A 19,263-nucleotide genomic window follows, 5' to 3' on the forward strand; every position below is an offset into this window, starting at 1 on the left:
GTGTGTGTGTGTGTGTGTGTGTGTGTGTGTGTGTGTGTGTGTGTGTGTGTGTGTGTGTGTGTGTGTGTGTGGCAGGAGCCCAGATGAAGCAGCCCTCGCCCGGGGCTCGCTGTCCGCCCGCGGTAGCACCAAGCCTGTTCCTTCTTCCCCGGCCCGCCGCGACCATTTGTTCCATTAACCAATCTCCTGGAGCCTCTGGTGCAAACACACACACACACACACACACACACACACACACACACACACACACACACACACACACATCCACGGGCATACATACTTCAACAACTGCTTGCACAGCTCATACCACACATGGCCCTCCATCCCTCCTCCATCCTTCACTCTATCCTTCCCTCCCTCCCTCCCTCCCTCCCCCGCTCTCCTCCAGACGCATGCACCATCTTTCTTCGTGGAGGCCATATGGCCCAGTGAAGCCTGTGGATCTCCAGGCACATCTGCGTATATGTTGCTGCTCTCCTTAAAGGGCTGCACAGTGAGCTGTGTGCTCTCATAAACACTCACACACACACACCCAGGGCTGACAAACACACTCTGCTGTCACTATGTGTGGTTAAGCAAATGTTGGTGTTATGTTGGTCTGTGTGTGTGTGTGTGTGTGTGTGTGTGTGTGTGCGTGTGTGTGCGTGTGTGTGTGTGTGTGTGTGTGTGTGACCTCAGTGTGTACATGCATAGTGATAATTGGTGAAACAGCCTGCCAGCAGCTGTGGGGTGAGTAAAGGTTGCGTGGTGTTTGGTACAGAACGCAGAGGGGAGGGGGAGAAGGAGGAGAGGAGAGGAGAAAGTTAGAAAATAAGAGAAGGGCAAAGGGGAAAGTGAACAGAGAGAGAGAGAGAGAGACAGAGAGAGAGAGAGAGGGTGAGAGGGTGAGGTAAGAACAGAAGAGGGGGGAGGCAAACAGGCCAGAGGAGATACACAGTTGAAGTTGAGAAACAGTGATTGAAATTTAAGCATGAACAGAAAACCTTTTTCCGCATGTTTTTTATATTTCTCACCAGCACCAGTGTCTTTCTTCTTACATGAAGATATTAATTATTCTTTTAATATACAAAAGGAGAAATAATTGTTGCAGAGAGGTGTAGCGCAGTGTCACAGACTGTTGTACATGTACCGACTGTGTCGCTCACGCAGAACCGATTCTACAAGCCAGATATCTATTTTTATAATCATTATTATTGTTATTATTATCTAAGAGATTGTTCACAGCAACTAAAAACTGTTTGTGAGCAGGAAATATTTTAAGAGCCGTAATCTTCACAAGCTTTCCAAAATATTTAAAATCTTTACAGTGGATTTCCTTTAGATCTTCAGCTGCATGTTTCTCTCTTACTTTATCAGATTAGGAAGCTGATAAATTACTTAACATTATTTGAAAATAACAAAACAGATTTTTTGTTTTACTATGAAGATATCCGTGCTCAGTTTTATATACTTTGTAAAATAACGTGCATCCACTCTGTTTGCATCTTTAATTTGGTTTCTTGTATAAGCTATATACATTGAGAGCTTTCTCACAAAGAAACAAGCTATCATCATTTCAAACTAACAAATTAATCGATATTTATTATTTTTGTTTGTATTTTCAAAGAAAAACACCAGAAATTTGCAAAAAGCTAAGAGAATATGGAAAACAAAGATGTAAAGTTGTGCTTACTCGTATAAAATATACACTTAACTTAACCAAAATGTAATGTGTTATTTCCTCAAACAGACTGCTCATAAAAGCACAGATAACCTGTAAATTAATCATTTAGAGAAACTTTACGGCTTTATATCCTCCCTATCTCGCTGCTCTCCTCCATCTCCACACTCTCCGTTCTATTCCTTCATTTCCAGGCATAAAGACAAAAAACAACAACGCAGACATAGTGAAATAAATAATTAAGTGGTGAAGCACAACATTGTGTGCTAAAACCCCTGTGTAGTTTGGCAATCAGCTTGCCCATGTAAAAATAAATCAAGCTGATTTTCCAAATGTTTTGTGCGTGGTGCGCTGTTGCTGCTCTTCGCAGCACAGATTGCAGGCCGATGGAGAGGCTGTGGGGAGGGGCGGGGCGCTGGATATTGAACCCACTTGCACCAGCTTGTTAACACGTACACCTTAACCCTCGAGCGGCGCAGCAGGGTTCCCACCGAGAGCTCAGGGCCTGCAGGGACCAACTAATATATAGCCAATGTATGGACTGAGACACACACACACACACACACACACACACACACACACACACACACACACACACACACACACACACACACACACACACACACACACACACACACACACACACACACACACACACACACACACACACACACACACACACACACACACACACACACACACAGAATTACAAGAACATGGATGCAATTCAGTATGAGAACAGAACCTTATTTAGAGAGACTGACGTGCCTGCTTATAAATGAATATGCTCACATAAAACAAGCGTAACTGCACACACTCTCACACACACACACACACACACACACACACACACACACACACACAAAATCTCTACAAAGTTCAGTCCTGTCTCTGCATCTTAATTCAGACGTCACAAACTGCAAGACATGACTGCAACAAAGCTCTGATAAATACTGTGGATCTACTCTTTATTTGTTTGAGCTAAAACCAATATGATATGAATATATTTGTTTTCAAGTTTTCTAGTTTTGCCCCTGGAGTACGATCAGTACCAGAAATACATACTGGAAAAACCAAGTACCAGCTGCAATGTGAATCACCGTAAACGTGAGTCATACCTCTCTCGCCTCCACATGTCTCGTATCTCTGTACTGTGCCTCCTTACAATAAGTCACCTAAATCATAATACATGAATGCCAAAAATACATGCATTTACTGCTCAAAACTAATCCATGCATTCCCAAACACACACGCTTTCTACCAAAAGAATTCTCTCCGTAAATGAAATGCAAAAATGTGGTCAAGCGGCTTGACAGTAACTCCAAAAGTGACCTCATGTAGAACTGAACTCAGGAGATTTTTAAATATCAGGAGGATTCATCAACCAAGTAAGTGTCAAAGCAGAAAATAAAACTCACTAAATGCCAAGAGTGATTATCGTGGTTCAGTTGGGAGAAGAGAGAAGTTAGGTGCCAACTTCCCAGCCAATCCACTTTTGGCAGCCAGATTCCTACTCTGCTAAACCTCCTGAGAACATGCAATAGCAACCCATACAGACACACGCACAAACACATAAAAATACCACCAGAACATATGCGCAGAAACATACAGAATATTCATATTTCACACTCTTTGACAACTTAGTTCGGATTTCTTCCCATGAAACACACAAAAAGAGTCACACACAACCAGGAGACAGCTGTGACTCGGTAAACTTTGTTTTTTGGCAGCGTCTCACTGTCGACAGGTTAACACCGGTGGGTGGTAGACAATATGTAGTGTCAGTAATGGAGCAGGAAAGAAGGGTGAGCGAGTGTGTGCGTGTGTTCAGTTTTGTGTAAGAGGAAGGTGGAGTTAGGGTGTGGGGGTGGGGGGGGGCACTGGGGTAGAGATCCTGCAGAGTGGGGCAACAACACCCACACACCCTCACCCACATTGGCAGAGCCAGGCTGTGTGCCAGGCGCCCTGTGGAGACACACACCAACTGGGCAGTTAGGGATGAAGGGACCCCTGCATCTCTCTCTCTCTCTCTCACTCACACACACACAGATACTGTAGCATGAGACAAAGATGGACACTTTTAGCTCCACTCCATGTCTCCAAAATCACTCCCTATATGCTACAGTGTGCGTTCTGTTCTGTATACTGTCCGAAAAATGTCCACAGTGGAACAAAATTGTGAAAACAATAGCATGCAAACTACTTCATACAACTATTTTCATTATTGATTTAATTTGCTGATTATTTTCTCAACTTATCAATTAGTTGTTTGGTCCATTAAATGTCAGAAGACAATACAAAAAGCTCCCAAAATATATTCAATTTAATATCATAGAAGACGAAGAAAACCACCAATAAGCTTTAAGAAGCTCAAAAAAGAGACCTTGAGGTATTTTAACTACTAAAATAACTGAAAATACTTAAACTCAACAATGAACTATTAATCTGATGTATGAGCACTCAAACTCCTAATTTTAAAACCTAATCCTTCTGCATGACCCCTAGTCACTGTTATACTTATGGGGCTCGTAAATATTCACACAGTCACTGCCCTCTGTGACCATTACACGTGATCCAAGGGGGTCTATAACTGGTTCTTTATATAAGACAAAAATGCTTTTTTATTGAGAGAACAGTTTGATGTCGGGCCTGATTAAGTACAAAATGTTGCCACTGCCCAGACAGCAGGAGAGTAAACTACAGATGACCACTGAAGAACCACTGCGTCAACAAAAAATAAATCAATTCATGTAAGAATCAAACATTAGATGTGCACGAGATGGACTGGTTAGGGACAGATTGTGAAGAAAACAGCACTTAATCTTTTTTTGTGAGGCCTGCTGCCAGATTCCACAAATGGGAAGAAATTAAAACTAAAAACCACTTTGGAAACATTTAACTCCAACAAGGCTGCTATTTTTTTTAATAAGGTAACTGTAATAATAAAAAATGTTATGATCTCGTTATTGATTCATGTAAAAGACACACCGTGGCAATTTTAAAGGGATAGTTCAGAATATTTTAAGCGGGGGTTGTATGAGGCACTTATCCATAGTCAGTGCATTGCTTACAGTAGATGGCAGTCAGCACACCCCCAAGTTTAGCTGTGGATGGGGTCTGCAGGAAAACATAATTTAGAGACCTGAAAAAAAGCTCACATAAAAACAAATATCGATATCAGTTTAAGCGTATGAGCTATATTTAGAATATTTTCACATCATTGTCGCTTCACATTGCCATCAGACAGCCCTTTTGACGAGGAACTGAACCACATTCTCTTTCTTTTCGCTCACTTCAAAGACACCAGACTCAATCAGTTACTTCACTAATATGTTAGCTCACTGATCAAGGCACATCGGACTCTAGTGTTCTGCGAGGTAAAAGAACTGTTTTTGTCAATGGAGTCTGGTCAGTGGTGGTTTTGAAGCAAAGAGAGACAGAGAGAACAGCTTCAGTTCCCCATCAAAAGAGCTGTCTGACTGCAGTGTAAAGTAGTGAAAATACTCTAATATGTGACAATAATAATAATATAACTACATATAATAATATAGTGTACACTTAAACTGATGTTGGCGTTTTTAGGGGGGCCTTTTTATAGTTGGCTAAAGTATGTTTGACCCCGTCCACAGCAGTACACTGGTTAGCATCTGTAGTGGTAATCCTATCTGCTCTTCCAAACTCTGGGCTTGCTGACCACCATCTGCTGAAAAATCCAAACTACACCTTTAAAGTTTGTGTGCCAGTTTAAATAAGTGCACTAGCTCTTTGGGGTAAAAAGCAAAAATGTTTAAAAACAATACAGTGAACATCAAACCATCTTGAGTGAGGAACGAACAAATCATAGTAGTATGAATCTAATGTTTATTTTGCTACTAAACTGCTTCTAAAAAGGACCAAAATACCCAGAAACAATTAGACAAATTAGGTACGATGTATAAAGAGGATGTGCAGCTGTGTGTGTATTTTGTATTATGAGTATTTGTGTACCTGTCCTTCATGCGTTGGTGCATGCGGCCGTGTTGGACACACTGTTCCTCCATGTCATAGCATCGAGCTCTCAGACTCTTCACCGTCTCCTCTAGGTGTCGCTTCTCCAAGGACAGCACCTCTATCTCACTTCTACACACACACACACACACACACACACACACACACACACACACACACACACACAGTTAAAACACGTGTAACAAAATGTACCTTACTGATGGACCATGTGCCACAAACTGATGCAAGCAGAAAATACTAAATAGTGTTTTATTGAAAATGTTGTAGATGTTTATTTATACAACACATTTCTATATCAGGTGTCACAAAGTGCTTCATGATATAAGAGAAAAGAAAAAGGTGAAATAGAGACACAATACAAATGAAAAATAAAATAGAAATAAAACACAAAGAAGGGAAAAATAAAAGAGTCTAAACAGGTTGTCCAAAGATCTGGGGAGACATCCTGGAGCTCTGTGTAGTACCTTGTTGTTAATGTACAATATGATTATAAATATTATGCACACAGTTGTCAGTTTACTAGGTACATCTCACTAAAATTAATTCAGTCCGGTGCAGCAGTCCTGTAATAAACCAAACCTTCACGAAGGTGATAGTGTTTTTGTTTAAACTGTGTCAGAGAGGTGCTGATTGAGCTTTGGGGACCTTGGTTGTGGTGCTGTTGTGTTAAACTGACAGGTGTTTCTTTTATTTTGTCCATCTCATGCTGAATGACAAACACCGGTAATGCAACAGTTCATCGCCACTTTGAAATTATACATGACCTCACATATTAAGACCATTCACTCCGCTACTAAAGTTATTTATTATTCATTTGTAAGCAACAACAGAGATACAGACAGAAAATGAGAGGAGAAAAAAAGGGGGTGTGACGTGCAACAAACATCTCTGGACGGACTTGTGTGGTGTAGGTGTTACCCACAAGTCCACCTAGTGCCGTGAACCTCATCATCTGCTGCACAACATTACACTAGCCGATCAGGAGGAGCAATCCTCCCTAAAACGCACCGTCAGACTAACTCCTGGAAACAATTCATCAAGAGTTTTCTTGTTCTTCTCGCTGCAACTGTCTCAGTGTAACCTCACTTAGCCTGACTGAGGCCGTCCAGCAGGACTTTAACCGCTACACTGGGCTTGGACTCCAGGAGCTCAAACAGCCTGAAGCACAAAACACACCAACACCGCACTGCTGCTAAACTACAGAGCGCACACAGCAGATGTAGGGTATGGGCCTTCATGCCAGTGTGTCAGCATGTATGTGAATTCCTACCCATAAAAAACACACTCGAGGTGGTAGTTATTACCGTGCACATATGTGTGTATTTGATACTGATGTCCATCCTTCAGGAAACACACAGGGTACTTTGGTGTGTGTGTGTTTGTGTGTGTGTGTGTGTGTGTGTGTTGTGCACACGTGTCCTGTGGCTGGTGAGGCCAGCGCGGTCTGGCAGGGCCAGATTGGGGGCTGTCATGTGACTAATGTGCAGCGCAGCTCCAACAGCTGACAGGACACTGGGCCCAGGGTCACTCTCATATACATACACACACACACACATAGACACACACACAGAAACACACACAGGCAGCCCAGATGGAGAGCTGTGCCGGCCTGCTGTGACTACTGTAGCATCAGGTTAACAAGAAAACAGGTCAGACTGGGAAGCAGTGTGTAGTGTGTTGACATGCTCTGTCCAAACAGCCTGGATAGATGAAACGATGACATGGATGTCCAACAGATAGACGGAATAAACAACAAAGCGAGTAAATAAGTAACTGGAAAAAAGAAACTACACCGAAGGTAAATTTTAAACTCGACATACATTTCAGAAACGTTTTCAAAATGGAAAAATAATCAGTCAGGATGTAAATCACTGAGTTAGAGAAGAAATTGAAGGTAAATGGAGGCATAACTGAGTGAATGAATGTTCAACCAAAGAGGAAATATGATGAAAGAATGAAAGGGAAAATACTGACCTGCTGTTTTCTGTCAGCTCTTCCAGTTTGACTCCCAGCGAGCAGCACTCCTCCTTCAGCTTCCTAATCAGGGAATTCTGGGAACTCAGCAGACCATCTAACTCCCCAACTGCAATCAATCGCGGGGAAATTGCCAGTTACCGTGAGGTTAACAATCGTGGGTGATTGTGTGCACTTTGAGTAGCTGTCAGAGATCCTGGCTGCACAGAAACTGATAGAGGTTGAAGCAATGTGTCACTTCGATTGGACACTTTTACTTTTCAGGACACACGTTCAGACGTCTTCAAACTCAAAAACCTGCCTCAGGGATCTGTTGTCACTGGACACCACTGTCACCCACCTCCACTTTTTTTTATAATCAATGTAATGTTTACATGCACTTACTACTTGCACATAATTCAATGGCAAAAATAATTGCCGAATCAGATTTCTTGAAGCAAACGTCTGGTTTCAGTCTGGGACACTGTATATTACTATTTCTATGTCCACCTTACACAGAAATGCAGACTACATAATACATAACTACTATATATAGTATCTATAGTCTAATATCTAGTAAAAATCTATATACTGTCTGTCTTTATGGTGACCCAAAGAAACGGAGCCAAACCTCAGTGTAAACTAACTCTTTCTGACCTAATACTATACATTTTTTAAGTTTACTGTCTAAGTCTTATTAAACTGAACCTAAACTGAGAACATCCTGAAATTAAGTGCTGTTTTAAGTAAGGAAGACAACCTCAGTAAAAAGACATGGATGTTTAACAATGGGCTGGCAGTGAGCTGTGTGATGTTATGTAATCTTACTCCACTTTAAATCAAATTAAATGGATTAAATGGACTCACTAACCATCTCATGGAAGAACAAGACTTTGATGCTGCACAAGAGCAAATAATGGTAAAAAGTCTCTTCTGAAGGGTGAATGGAGACCTGACACAGCATCCCCATCTTTATCTTTTCTGGATGTAAAATAGATGTAAAAGCCCTCGGTGTGAGCAGTCACAAACTCCAGGACATGTTCTTACTATAATGTGTCTGTTATTAAGATCAAATTTAGATTTATGAACAAAATTTACACGGACACAAGAAAACTGAGTCAGTTCAATCGTTAAGCACTTGGACAAAACATATTAGTGGCTGACTGGTACAACATACTGCTGCACTGTAACGACTGTTTCTCTGTCACAATGAGAATGTTGCAACTGGGATTGATCTGTTATGATTGTATTTTTTTTTTTTAAATGGTTATGTTAGTACTTTTTATCACATTCACAGATCAATTTAAGTTGCACAGCGGGCACGTGCTTGTGGTTATGCCTGCCTCATAATGTCAGAGTAGCATACAGCAAATGTCTGAATTAAAAGGAAAAAAATCAAATATAATTCATAATTTTAGCTTACCTCACTGACCCAGGATTTCATCCAATTAAAGTTATAATTTACTGGAAAAATAAGCAACACTGTAAAACAAATAAATCTTCTAACAGACGACCTAACGTACTATATCAGTGGTGAAAAATAATGCTTACAGGGCATCATGGCTATTCTTGTTGACACCTATGACGCATTTCCAAGAGAGAGCCAACCTGACATCCTCACATACTAGAGGAAAACATCTACATTATGGACAGAGCTGTACAATGAAATCTACTGGAACAAATACTGCTGCAAAAAGGACATACATATGTCTCTTTGAATGTATTCCCAAAAATGCTTTTGTCGACAGTCGCATTCAAATCAAAACTGTTCAAACAGCAGGCGGAGATGTACAGAGCAAAAACAGAAGTACAGAGAATAGAGAACGGAAAAGTGTGTGAGGAGGGTGAAACGAGAGGGAGAAAGAGAGGGGATTGTTGTTTGAAAACGCTTTCTTTCTCCTTTCCACCCTTTCTGCCACATCCTCATCCGCTCATGGGGGCCTCTTTCTGAACAATCCAACACTGGGCTTTCATCATTCCTTTGAAATGGTCCACGTTCCGCTCTCCAACATATGTCTCCTCTTTTAAAATAACAATGGCTGCCGTTTGGATGGAGGGAATGATCCACCTGCTCCGACATTCTGTTACAGTCAATCGAAACCAAAAACACCAAGGACTCACAGTCTTTGAAAAGTAGCTCAGAGTTGTGAAGACTTTTTTTTGCTTATTTTCATACAGAAGATGTGGAAACTGAAAAAAATGGAAAAAAATGTAGAGGAAGAGCCATGATGGTAGATTTCTGTGCTATGATACACACCATTTTCCTGCAGGCTGAAATGTGACATCTTATTTCTGTGCTACAGATACACTATTACAGTATAAAGAAGGAAATTATTACTGGGAGAGGAATAAAAGGCCAATATGAGTAATGTTTCATTCCTTGCTTGGATTGTAGCAGTATTCACTTCTTACTGGCTGCAGATTACGTTTGTTATCACTGACCTTATTTCACTCCACTCTATACAGTTTCTTTCCCCACATCAGTGCCATAGATAACGCATGGAGGGCTGAAATTGGATGTTACAGAGCATGAAACTAAACTACACAAACTCACAGACGTGCACACACACGTACACTCAACAAAGTTTGGTCAGTGCTGGAAAAGTTGCATGAAGAATGCTAATTAGCTGAACAGGCTTTGAATGCGTCTGGCCATGCGTAGGCCAAAAAGAACCCTGGGACACAGAAACACAGCAGAACTGGCACTGGAAACAAACAGAGAAAAAAATGAGGGAGGGAGGGATGGAGAGAAGAAGCGTGGCAGGGAGGGAGGGACGGAGAGAAACAAATATCTGATATCATCTAGAGGCTGCTCTGTACGCATTTACTCAAAAAAGAAACATGAAAAAAAAATCTGAAAAAAGGTGGGAGGGAGCGGAGAAGAAGGGAGAGGGGGACGAATGGATGGAAGGACAAACGGATGGACAGAGAGGCGGGATTTGGAGAGCAAGAAAGCTAATTATCCAGCTCGTCTGTTGGGTTGCACGGGGAGAGGAAGTGATGCGAGCTACTAAAGGACGTCCACCCCTCCATCCCCTCCCCATCCACAGTTTCCTGCTGTGCTCTGATGTCAGCTCTCTTTAGACAACATGTGTGCTGCCGACACGCGCCAGAAACAAACCCTTTGTTTACACCCCCCCTTTCCCTCCCTCCATCCATTCCTCCCTCTATACCCTCCATCTTTGTTCTGCGTACCAGCAGGCTCCCTGGTTGTTGAAGGGAACCACAGGTAAATAAAAAGATAGGAGACGGGAGGGATAGAGGGAGAGAGAGTGGTTAAGGGTGGGTGGTGGGTGTGAGGGGGGATCCAGATGGTGCAACAGATGTGGTAGCAGCAGCAGCTCTGCTGTGCAGACAGACAGGGAGCTCTGAGCTGAGTCTCTCCGCTCTGCTCCCATCACCTTCCCTCTGCTCTGCCCCGCTATTCTCCCTTCTCCTCTTATGGCTTCTGTTTTGCTCCTTTTGCTCTGTTCTGCTCTTTTGAGGTCACTTCAGCTCAGTCTTGTTCTGCTCAAATGATTTGTCTTCCTGTCCTTATCCTCCCACTCTGGCCCTGCTGTGTTGGTGGGGAGCAAGGTGGCACAGTAAGAAGGAAAAACCTTCCTTCAAGTGGAAGATGCAGGTTCAAGACCCTGTTCCAGCAACAATCCACCCTGCTGAAGTGTCCTTGAGGAACAGACTGAAACACTCCCCCAGCTCGAGGGCTGCGATTCTGTAGCCGACCCTGATCAACACTGCTGTTTTGATCCTTACAGTTCTGGATATTCTGACTGTGTGCTCCATCCTATTCAGTTCTCCTTTGTTCTGTTCTGGTCTCTGCCGCCCCCCCCCCACACACACACACACACATCACACTCCCCTCCGTGTAAGACAGCTAATATGCCTGTGTAACGCAGGGGCCTACAGGAAAACTACTGACAAAGAAAATTTGAGAATTTGCTGCTGTGTAGAAATGTTTGCTGCCATTTGGGAGGTCTGACCCTCTGTGTCCACCTGATGTGGCTCTGTCTATTCACCTGCCAGACACGATCCACTGCCATTGAGGCCCCAACCAGAGGAGTAAAACTCAATAATGAATGTATGTAAATGCTGACATCTATTGTCAGTTGATATGAACTCAGCATTTAATGATGCATCTCATTAATTATTGGTCATTGGTTTGAAAAAATTACTTTCCTTGATTGTTTGTGTTTTCTCATCCTATAATTTTCCTTCTGTGAATACATGACACAACACAGTGAAGTTCCTATTCGCATTGAGCGTAAATGAGCTGCAAACACTTATTCAGTATGTTTGTAAAGCCACTCTGAACACAATGTGGCTCCTGAGGGACAGACGGGTTGAAGACGATCCGCCTACGAAACGCTTCCAGTGAACATTCGAACTGCGACAGAGACATGATGAAGCTGTGGCACGGCCAAAACACAACACACCTGCATATAGTGAGACAACATATGACTCTAAATTAAAAGTACTCTTTGATGAGCAAAATATGGATGATGGGGATGGAAAGATGGGTTTGGAAGAAGTGACGTCTTAAAATGACACGTAACTATCATTAAAATAGGTCAGATAAATTAGTTCAAGTCAGTGAGGTGGGAAGGAGACAGTGAGCTATGACACAAGTGGACAGTTATTTTAAACTGGATCACTGCTGAAGCCAAGTGTGGAGGCACTGACCTCTCTGCTGGTGTTCAGCCTCTGTTTGCTCCAGCAGCACAGCCAGCTCTCTCTCCCTGTCCCGCGCCGAAATGGTCACAGTCGCCATTTCCTCCTCGTGAGCCCGCTCTGCACTCTCTCTGTCCTGTCTGGGGGAGAAGGACCAGGATGTTAAAAGAACATTTAAACCACAGTCATTCTTATAATGACAATAACAAAAACAAAATAATAATATTAATGATTGATCCACTTTTTCTTTCTTGAATGTAAAATTCACAAAACACAAGCAGTGACATTTCAAAATCGCATGGCTTTAATTTGCTTGGCAAGTGTAACACTGAGTGTAAAATCAGTTTTAATCCTAATAGAGACACTAAATGTGAGATGATGTGACAGCAGTGTTTTGGTGTTAGGGCTGCTCGTAGTTTTCTTTTTGAACACAGTTTGTGGTTTTATGCGGCTTCTAATCATACAAGCTAATATATTTTTAAAAAAAAACACTTCCAGAATAACATACTGCATGTGAGCAGCACTGAAAGCAGTTAATTTAATAATAATTTTCTTTTAAAATGAGATGTGTAAACCTAAAGTGATGTGACATGACCGAGATCACACACACAGGTATGAAGGGCAGGCCATCAGTTTGTTTATAGAGATAAAAGAGTCAGCAGTCAAACACCAGCTTTAAAATATATCAGTTTGGATCAGCAGCTGATTGATCAGTGCATTCCTGATCCTGAAGTCCATCAAAGTTTTTGATGTGTGCGAGGGGGATCGATAACGTCAGACCGAGGTGAGAGTGAAAGCAGGAGGAGAGAACACACGAGACAACGAAAGAAAGGACAGAGAGGAGAATGACAGAAAAGACTCAGGGGGTAGACTGGTAAAAGTGTCAGGCCGCGGTCAGCTTGAAGACCCCTGAGTGATAATGCAGCTGTCCACAAGAGAGAGAGAGAGGGACACACACACACAGACACACACAGACACACATACGTCCAGAATACAAGCTTTGCCCACTGAATGGATAAAAGTCATGGATGAAGTTCTAAACAAGGTGTACACTGTAGCTTAAGCTGCCTGCCATCTTGTGCATTTTTCTTATGTCTATCAATATAATTCAGTTTCTGAAAACACATATAACACTACAGCGACGTAACATCACACATCATCCTTTAACAGGAGGACTGTGTCTATTCAAGGTCTACATATGAATAAATGCATGACTTCGTAGTACAGACCGTTCTTAGCTCGACAGGAATGCCGACTTGCCTGACATATTTGGTAGCAATCACATTATTTTAATCTCTGCTTTAATTCATCTAGATATCAAAATTGTGCAGGTAGTATGCAAACCAAGGTGCTCATCCCTGCAGACTTTGAACAACACTGCATTTTACTCCTGTTTGAGCCAAACTTTCTAACTCAGCTAAGTCCAAATGTACCCAAACAACAGAGGAACAGACAAAGAAGGAAAGAAAAGAAAAACTACAAAGACAGGAAAAAAACGAACAAATAAACAGAACTCTTCCTGAAGTCCAAAGGCGCTAATGAAGAGAGAATTCTCCAGTTTAAGTGAAAACTTTTCTCCCCTACAGCGCTTGGCCTGCATCTCTAAAGTGACCGCGTCTGTCTGTTCCTTCGTGTGTGTGTGTGTTCTCCTGCTGTCCTGCTGTCTGGGGTGTGAAAGCGGGTGGCGGGTGTGCAGGGGACACAAGGAGACTGTGTGTGTCTGTACGCCTATGAGTGTGTGTGTGTGTGTGAGTGAATGAACCCCCGCTGGGCTTGAACAGCAGCCTGAGCCACCAAAGCGCACACCAGGGCTCAGCGGGAGATGGCGGGCAGGCGTTGCCAGCCATTTGGTCCTGCAAGAGGTTCCAGGGGGCCGTGTGTATTTGTGTATATCTATGTGTGTGTGTTTGAGTGCGACTGGGGGGGGCGGACTCACACCAGACCTGTTTACCCACCAATTAGCATCAGACAGACCGCCAGAAAGTTCCAGCAGTCAGCAATAGAGTGGTAGTGACGAAGAGGAGAGCAATGAAAAGCAGAGGAAGATAGAAAAGCAAAAAAACAGAGAACATTTGGCATCTGTTTGGTCTCGCTGATCTACTGACACTTTATAAGTACAACCTAATAAAGTTGTAGACAACAGAACTGAACAGACTCTGGGCCTCATGCCCCACTCATGTCTGTGTGGGAGTGGGGCAACCTTGAGAAGGGTTGTTGATTTTAAGTTTCGGTTCAATAAGTGGGGCCTGAGGGTTCAAATCCACATGACAAGAGCCTGAAAGCCTCATCGAGGAAGAAACTAAAGGCCAGGATATCAAGCTAAGTTATTTGTTTTTTTCCTCTGCACCATTTTGTATCCCAATCAAATACAACTTGTTTACTTGCAAAACGCTGTCACAAAATGGCTGCTGATGAGTTCTGTCAAATTAAAGCATAAAAAAGAGAAAGCAAAGGAGAGATGTCAGTGGAGAGCCAAGCCCTGGAGCAAGCGTTAAGGGCGACGGTTAGAGCAGAGGCTGAATATGTGGGGCTGGAGCTGGATAACTCTCCCTGGACAATAATCTACCTTCCAGCTAATTGGTGAATGGGCTCTGGGTTGCTGCCTGTGGCAGGAACTCTTGTTTGGGCCTAGGAGGCAATAGACTGAGTGTTCAGTTAGCGGATAGCTGGGCCTGTTTGTATATGCCTGGCCTGATGCACTGTAGGACAGCTTGATAAGTATGGCGAGAGCTGCATGGGCCAGGGGCCTAAGGTAGGCTGGAATGGCTCTGGGGCTGCGGCCAGGTACAGTGGCTGCTGGGTAAGTGGGAGGTGGCAGAGGCGGTGGCTGGCTGGCTAGCTGGCTGGAGCGGTGAGGAAGAAGAGGGAGCCCAGTCTGCACTGTCTGCCTAAGTGGGCACTATTCAAGCTGTTGCCCATTAGATGTGGGGTGCCAGGGCCTGACCAAGCACGGAGTTTGCAGCACCCCATGGTGCAGCCGGCATCCCACGCCAGAACCACCAAATGCCGCGGTTTATCAGAGAACGAGCACAAATTGGAGTCAGACGGTGGACTTGGAGGAATTGGAGACATTCGCCAACGCCAGACACCACTGACCGCTGTTTGGACTGAGGTAAAAGAGACCATACTCTCTCCAAATAAACACAATATCACCAAAATACGCATGCACACAAACTGAGGTCAAACGGTACATAAACGCATACACAGATAATACACACAAAATATACAACTACATTTTGTTAGAATTTCAGAAACATCAACATGATTAATGAAACTCTTTATTCTGAAGTTACTTTTTGGAAGCATTCACTATCATAACCAAGGTAAAGAGGTAAAGACAAATACTGTGTAGAAATTATATAAATAAAAACTAATGGAAAACTAAATAGAACAATTCCACAAATCATTGTACTATACATTCATATTTATGCTCTGCGATTTTCCTGTGTTGCAAAATAACAGGTGTGAAATTAACATACAGGTGAACACACACACGAGCTTTGTTCACAACAAAGAAGACTGACTGTTGCAAGACTCGGATGATCCCTGCAAAGAGTTGTGGAGGAGGAGATGGAGAATTGAGAGGAGGACGAACATTACTAGTTCTACTACAGAGGACCATGTGTATTAATGGCTATACTCATGTCGATTCTTCATATATCTTAACTGTTACCAAACATTTCAAACTATTACAGGTTTGTGTATTGACGGACATATCTTGTAACTAAGGTCTAATTAACAGTATCAACAAATACAAAAAATATAATCTCTGGATTACAATTTTAAACATGAAATTAAACACACACATAAGAACTGTATGTGTAGATTTGAAAAAAAAATCTACTGTATTTCCATTAAACTGATGCATCCAAAGCACTAACAATTATCTGATGATCTTGATATTGTGGGATTTTTCTGAAATTAACTACAAAATTACAACTGTTAACCATTTGCTCGTATTTCAACTGATCAAACTGGTGGCACTCGTGGTGAATCATTTTCGTGGAGGGATCAGTGGATCCGCAGCTATTTACGATAGACTACATCAATCAGACAACATTAATATTCAACAGTTTGATACGCAGAACTACAAAGATGATTTCGGCGTATGTGTGAGAGTGTGCTTGTTTATGTGTATGACTGAGAGACACTGAGACGGAGGCCTTGTGTAGGCCCGTCTAATCGATACTGCCAACAAAGGATGAGCACACCGCAGAGAAAATAAAGTGACATATTGAACATTTGCTATCGTTGATGCTGCGTACAATAAACATCTGAATTGTTTCATGAGGCAGATCGCGCAGTCACACACTTTTCTCTCACACGCACCTCAATGTGTTTTAGCACATTTTTATTAAACCCTGGGGTGATGCAAGCCGATCACTCTGCTCCCGCATTTTTCTTGCGACACCCCTCCCTTCATCTCGCTGCTCTACTTTATAAGACAACCACATCAAACACAGAGGCAGGCTGATGCCGCCACACTGTTCATTTACTCTGTGCCCAGCCCATCTTTCTATCTATCTGTCCATCTATCCGTCCGGAGCTTTCTCATCTCTGCTCCGATCCTTTTTTTCTGCTGTTTCCATCTCTCCCTCCTCCTTCCTCTTTTCCCTCCCACCCTTTTTTTCCTGTAACTAAACTGGCTGTGTCTCTCTCCATCTGCTGGTTCTTCCTTCAGCGGCCCTGCACCTGTTCACACCTCCTCTCCTGTTGGCCACCTCTTCTCTCTTCTCCCCTCCGCCCCCCCTCCCTTTATCTCTCTCTCTCTCTCTCTCTGCCTCCCTCTCCCTCTCTCTGCTCAGTGCGATGCTGCCAGGCCCGTTCCTGGCTCAGTTAGCCTCTCTGTCATTCAATCCATCTGTCGGCAAGTCAACTTTGTTTACAGCGGGCGGCCCGAGCCTCTTTTCTTCTTCAAGGAGCGCTAAAGCCCCCCCACTGCCACCAAGGTCAGCGGCGAGCCAATCGTGCCCTAAAAACAAAAAACTGCAACTGTTAAAGTAGCAAAAAAAAAAACAACCCCAAAAAACTATTGGCCCTCCCCCTCCAACACACTCACATGCATTAAATATGGACAATAACTCTCTTGAAATATGCACATCTTAAACGCCGTCTTTCACTCTCATGCAGATGAATCACTGCATGCATGTACAAACAGATAGCTACAAATGTACAACCCTCACCAAACCAAACATTTGCTGTTACAGCACACATTCCCTCAGAGAAAAACCCAGCTCTAGATTGGAGTAATTAGCTGCTGATTGGCCTCTGTCATCATCTATCATCTGCCCACAAAACACAGTGAGAGAAGTTTAAAACTCCTAATTGGCACGTATGACTGATGGTCTTTACACAGGAAGAGTGGACTGGCAGCGCAGGCATCTGTGATTTTTAAAAATAAACACACAACATACGTTCAGTATGCTCCCGTACTGACCCAATCCAGAAACCCAGGACTCAACATGAGTGTCAAATCTGTGCCCTATAAAAATAGTTGTCGGTAGCATATGTGGCAGAGCTGGGGGTCGACTCAATTTCAGCAGAGAAGGTAAATGATGGCCTAAAATTAATTATTTCAATGAAGATATCAGCTACAAGTTACTTCTCATTAGACAATTGAGAAAGTGAATAATACATGTTATTTGAAAGTTAAAGTATGATATAAATATATTAACATAAAAGGAGGATTAGGGAAGGAATAAGTAACCAAATAATAGAAAAATATTGTTTGTAAGTGGACATTTGTAATTGTAAAATATTTAATCTGCACATTGCACATTAATCTAAACAAAAACGTGTGAGAGCTAAAAGTCTGTACCACATGGAGTGCTCTCTCGTGGTGTGAGCACAATCCACCTGTGTTGGAATTCACTTGACACCTGAGACATACCTGATGTCGTTCAAACGCCCCTCACCCCTCCCACCTCCCACCCGTTTATAAGCTTGGGGGCAACTGGCAGGAAGGAACATGTGCCCCCTCTCTTTCCTAAGCCACCCAAAGTAATCCTCAGTCAACTCCTCTATTATTTTCTCACTTCCTCACTTCTTTTCCTCGTTCCCCAAACACCCTGCAAGCTCATCTCCTCTTCTCTATTAGATCGATGCTTACTGAGGAAGAGGCGGCCATTGAGGTGGAAAACAAAGAGGCGCTTTTTTAAACTCAGTAGGGGAGACCAGGGCTGGAGATGGAACGGTAGGGGGGCTTGCGCCCATTTGGTGCCCGCCTTCATATACACACCACCGCCAGCCTCACCGTTTTTCTCCTCTGCTCTCCTCTGTGCCATCCACCCACTTCTCTCTACATTTAAAGCTTCCTCTGTACTCTCCCCACAACTTCCGTATGTCCTCTTCTCTTTCATTCTCAGCTACATCACCTTTGTCTATTTGCCCTTCTTTCCATTTCCTCAGTGTCATCCATTCTTAATCACCTGTGTCTTCGCTTATGTCTCCTTACTAACAGCGTCACCGTCAAGGTTATGTCTTTCAACCTGGGAAATAAAACTTTGTTTGGAATGTATAAATATAGCTTTGGCATTTTTGGCATTTTCATCTTGTAGCATTGCAGCAGTATCTTTTTAAGTATACTCAACTCTCGAAAAAAGGTTATGGCTGCTATTAAAAATCATAACCTACATGGATTTCCTTTCATTTTGGGATATCTTATGGTAATCATCACACTGGAAAATAGAGACATTAACATTAATTCGTGAATTCAGCATTAATGCAACTTGAACCAATGGAGTAACTGTGATTGATTTCAAATAAAGCATACATTTTATAATTGATTGCAATGTCCCACATCCAGTGCTGGTGGAGGAGTTTTCGGGAGCTCCTGTCCCATTAAACACTCTTCCTTTATTCATCGCCATTTTCTTCCAGAATATCTCTTTTCAGCTGCTCCCTTGAACCCATCTTATCCTGCTACCGTCTTTGTGATCATCCCCCGATACAATCTGCTGATGGGGGCACTGCCC

At 42.8% G+C, this 19,263-nt stretch overlaps 1 protein-coding gene across 1 annotated transcript in view; it reads right to left on the reverse strand.

Annotated features, from left to right (window-relative positions):
* The window catches only part of sdccag8 (SHH signaling and ciliogenesis regulator sdccag8), a 45,531-nt gene that overhangs the window by 12,023 nt on the left and 14,245 nt on the right, over positions 1–19,263 (reverse strand). The window contains exons 14-16 of the mRNA XM_070840505.1: positions 12,302–12,429; positions 7,643–7,751; positions 5,648–5,779 (exon numbers count right to left, since the gene is read on the reverse strand). Coding sequence (XP_070696606.1) covers positions 5,648–5,779; positions 7,643–7,751; positions 12,302–12,429 — 369 coding nt within the window. The remainder of the gene's footprint in view (positions 1–5,647; positions 5,780–7,642; positions 7,752–12,301; positions 12,430–19,263) is intronic.

The sequence above is a fragment of the Pempheris klunzingeri genome, chromosome 12 (assembly GCF_042242105.1).
Source record: "Pempheris klunzingeri isolate RE-2024b chromosome 12, fPemKlu1.hap1, whole genome shotgun sequence".
NCBI lineage: Eukaryota > Metazoa > Chordata > Actinopteri > Acropomatiformes > Pempheridae > Pempheris > Pempheris klunzingeri.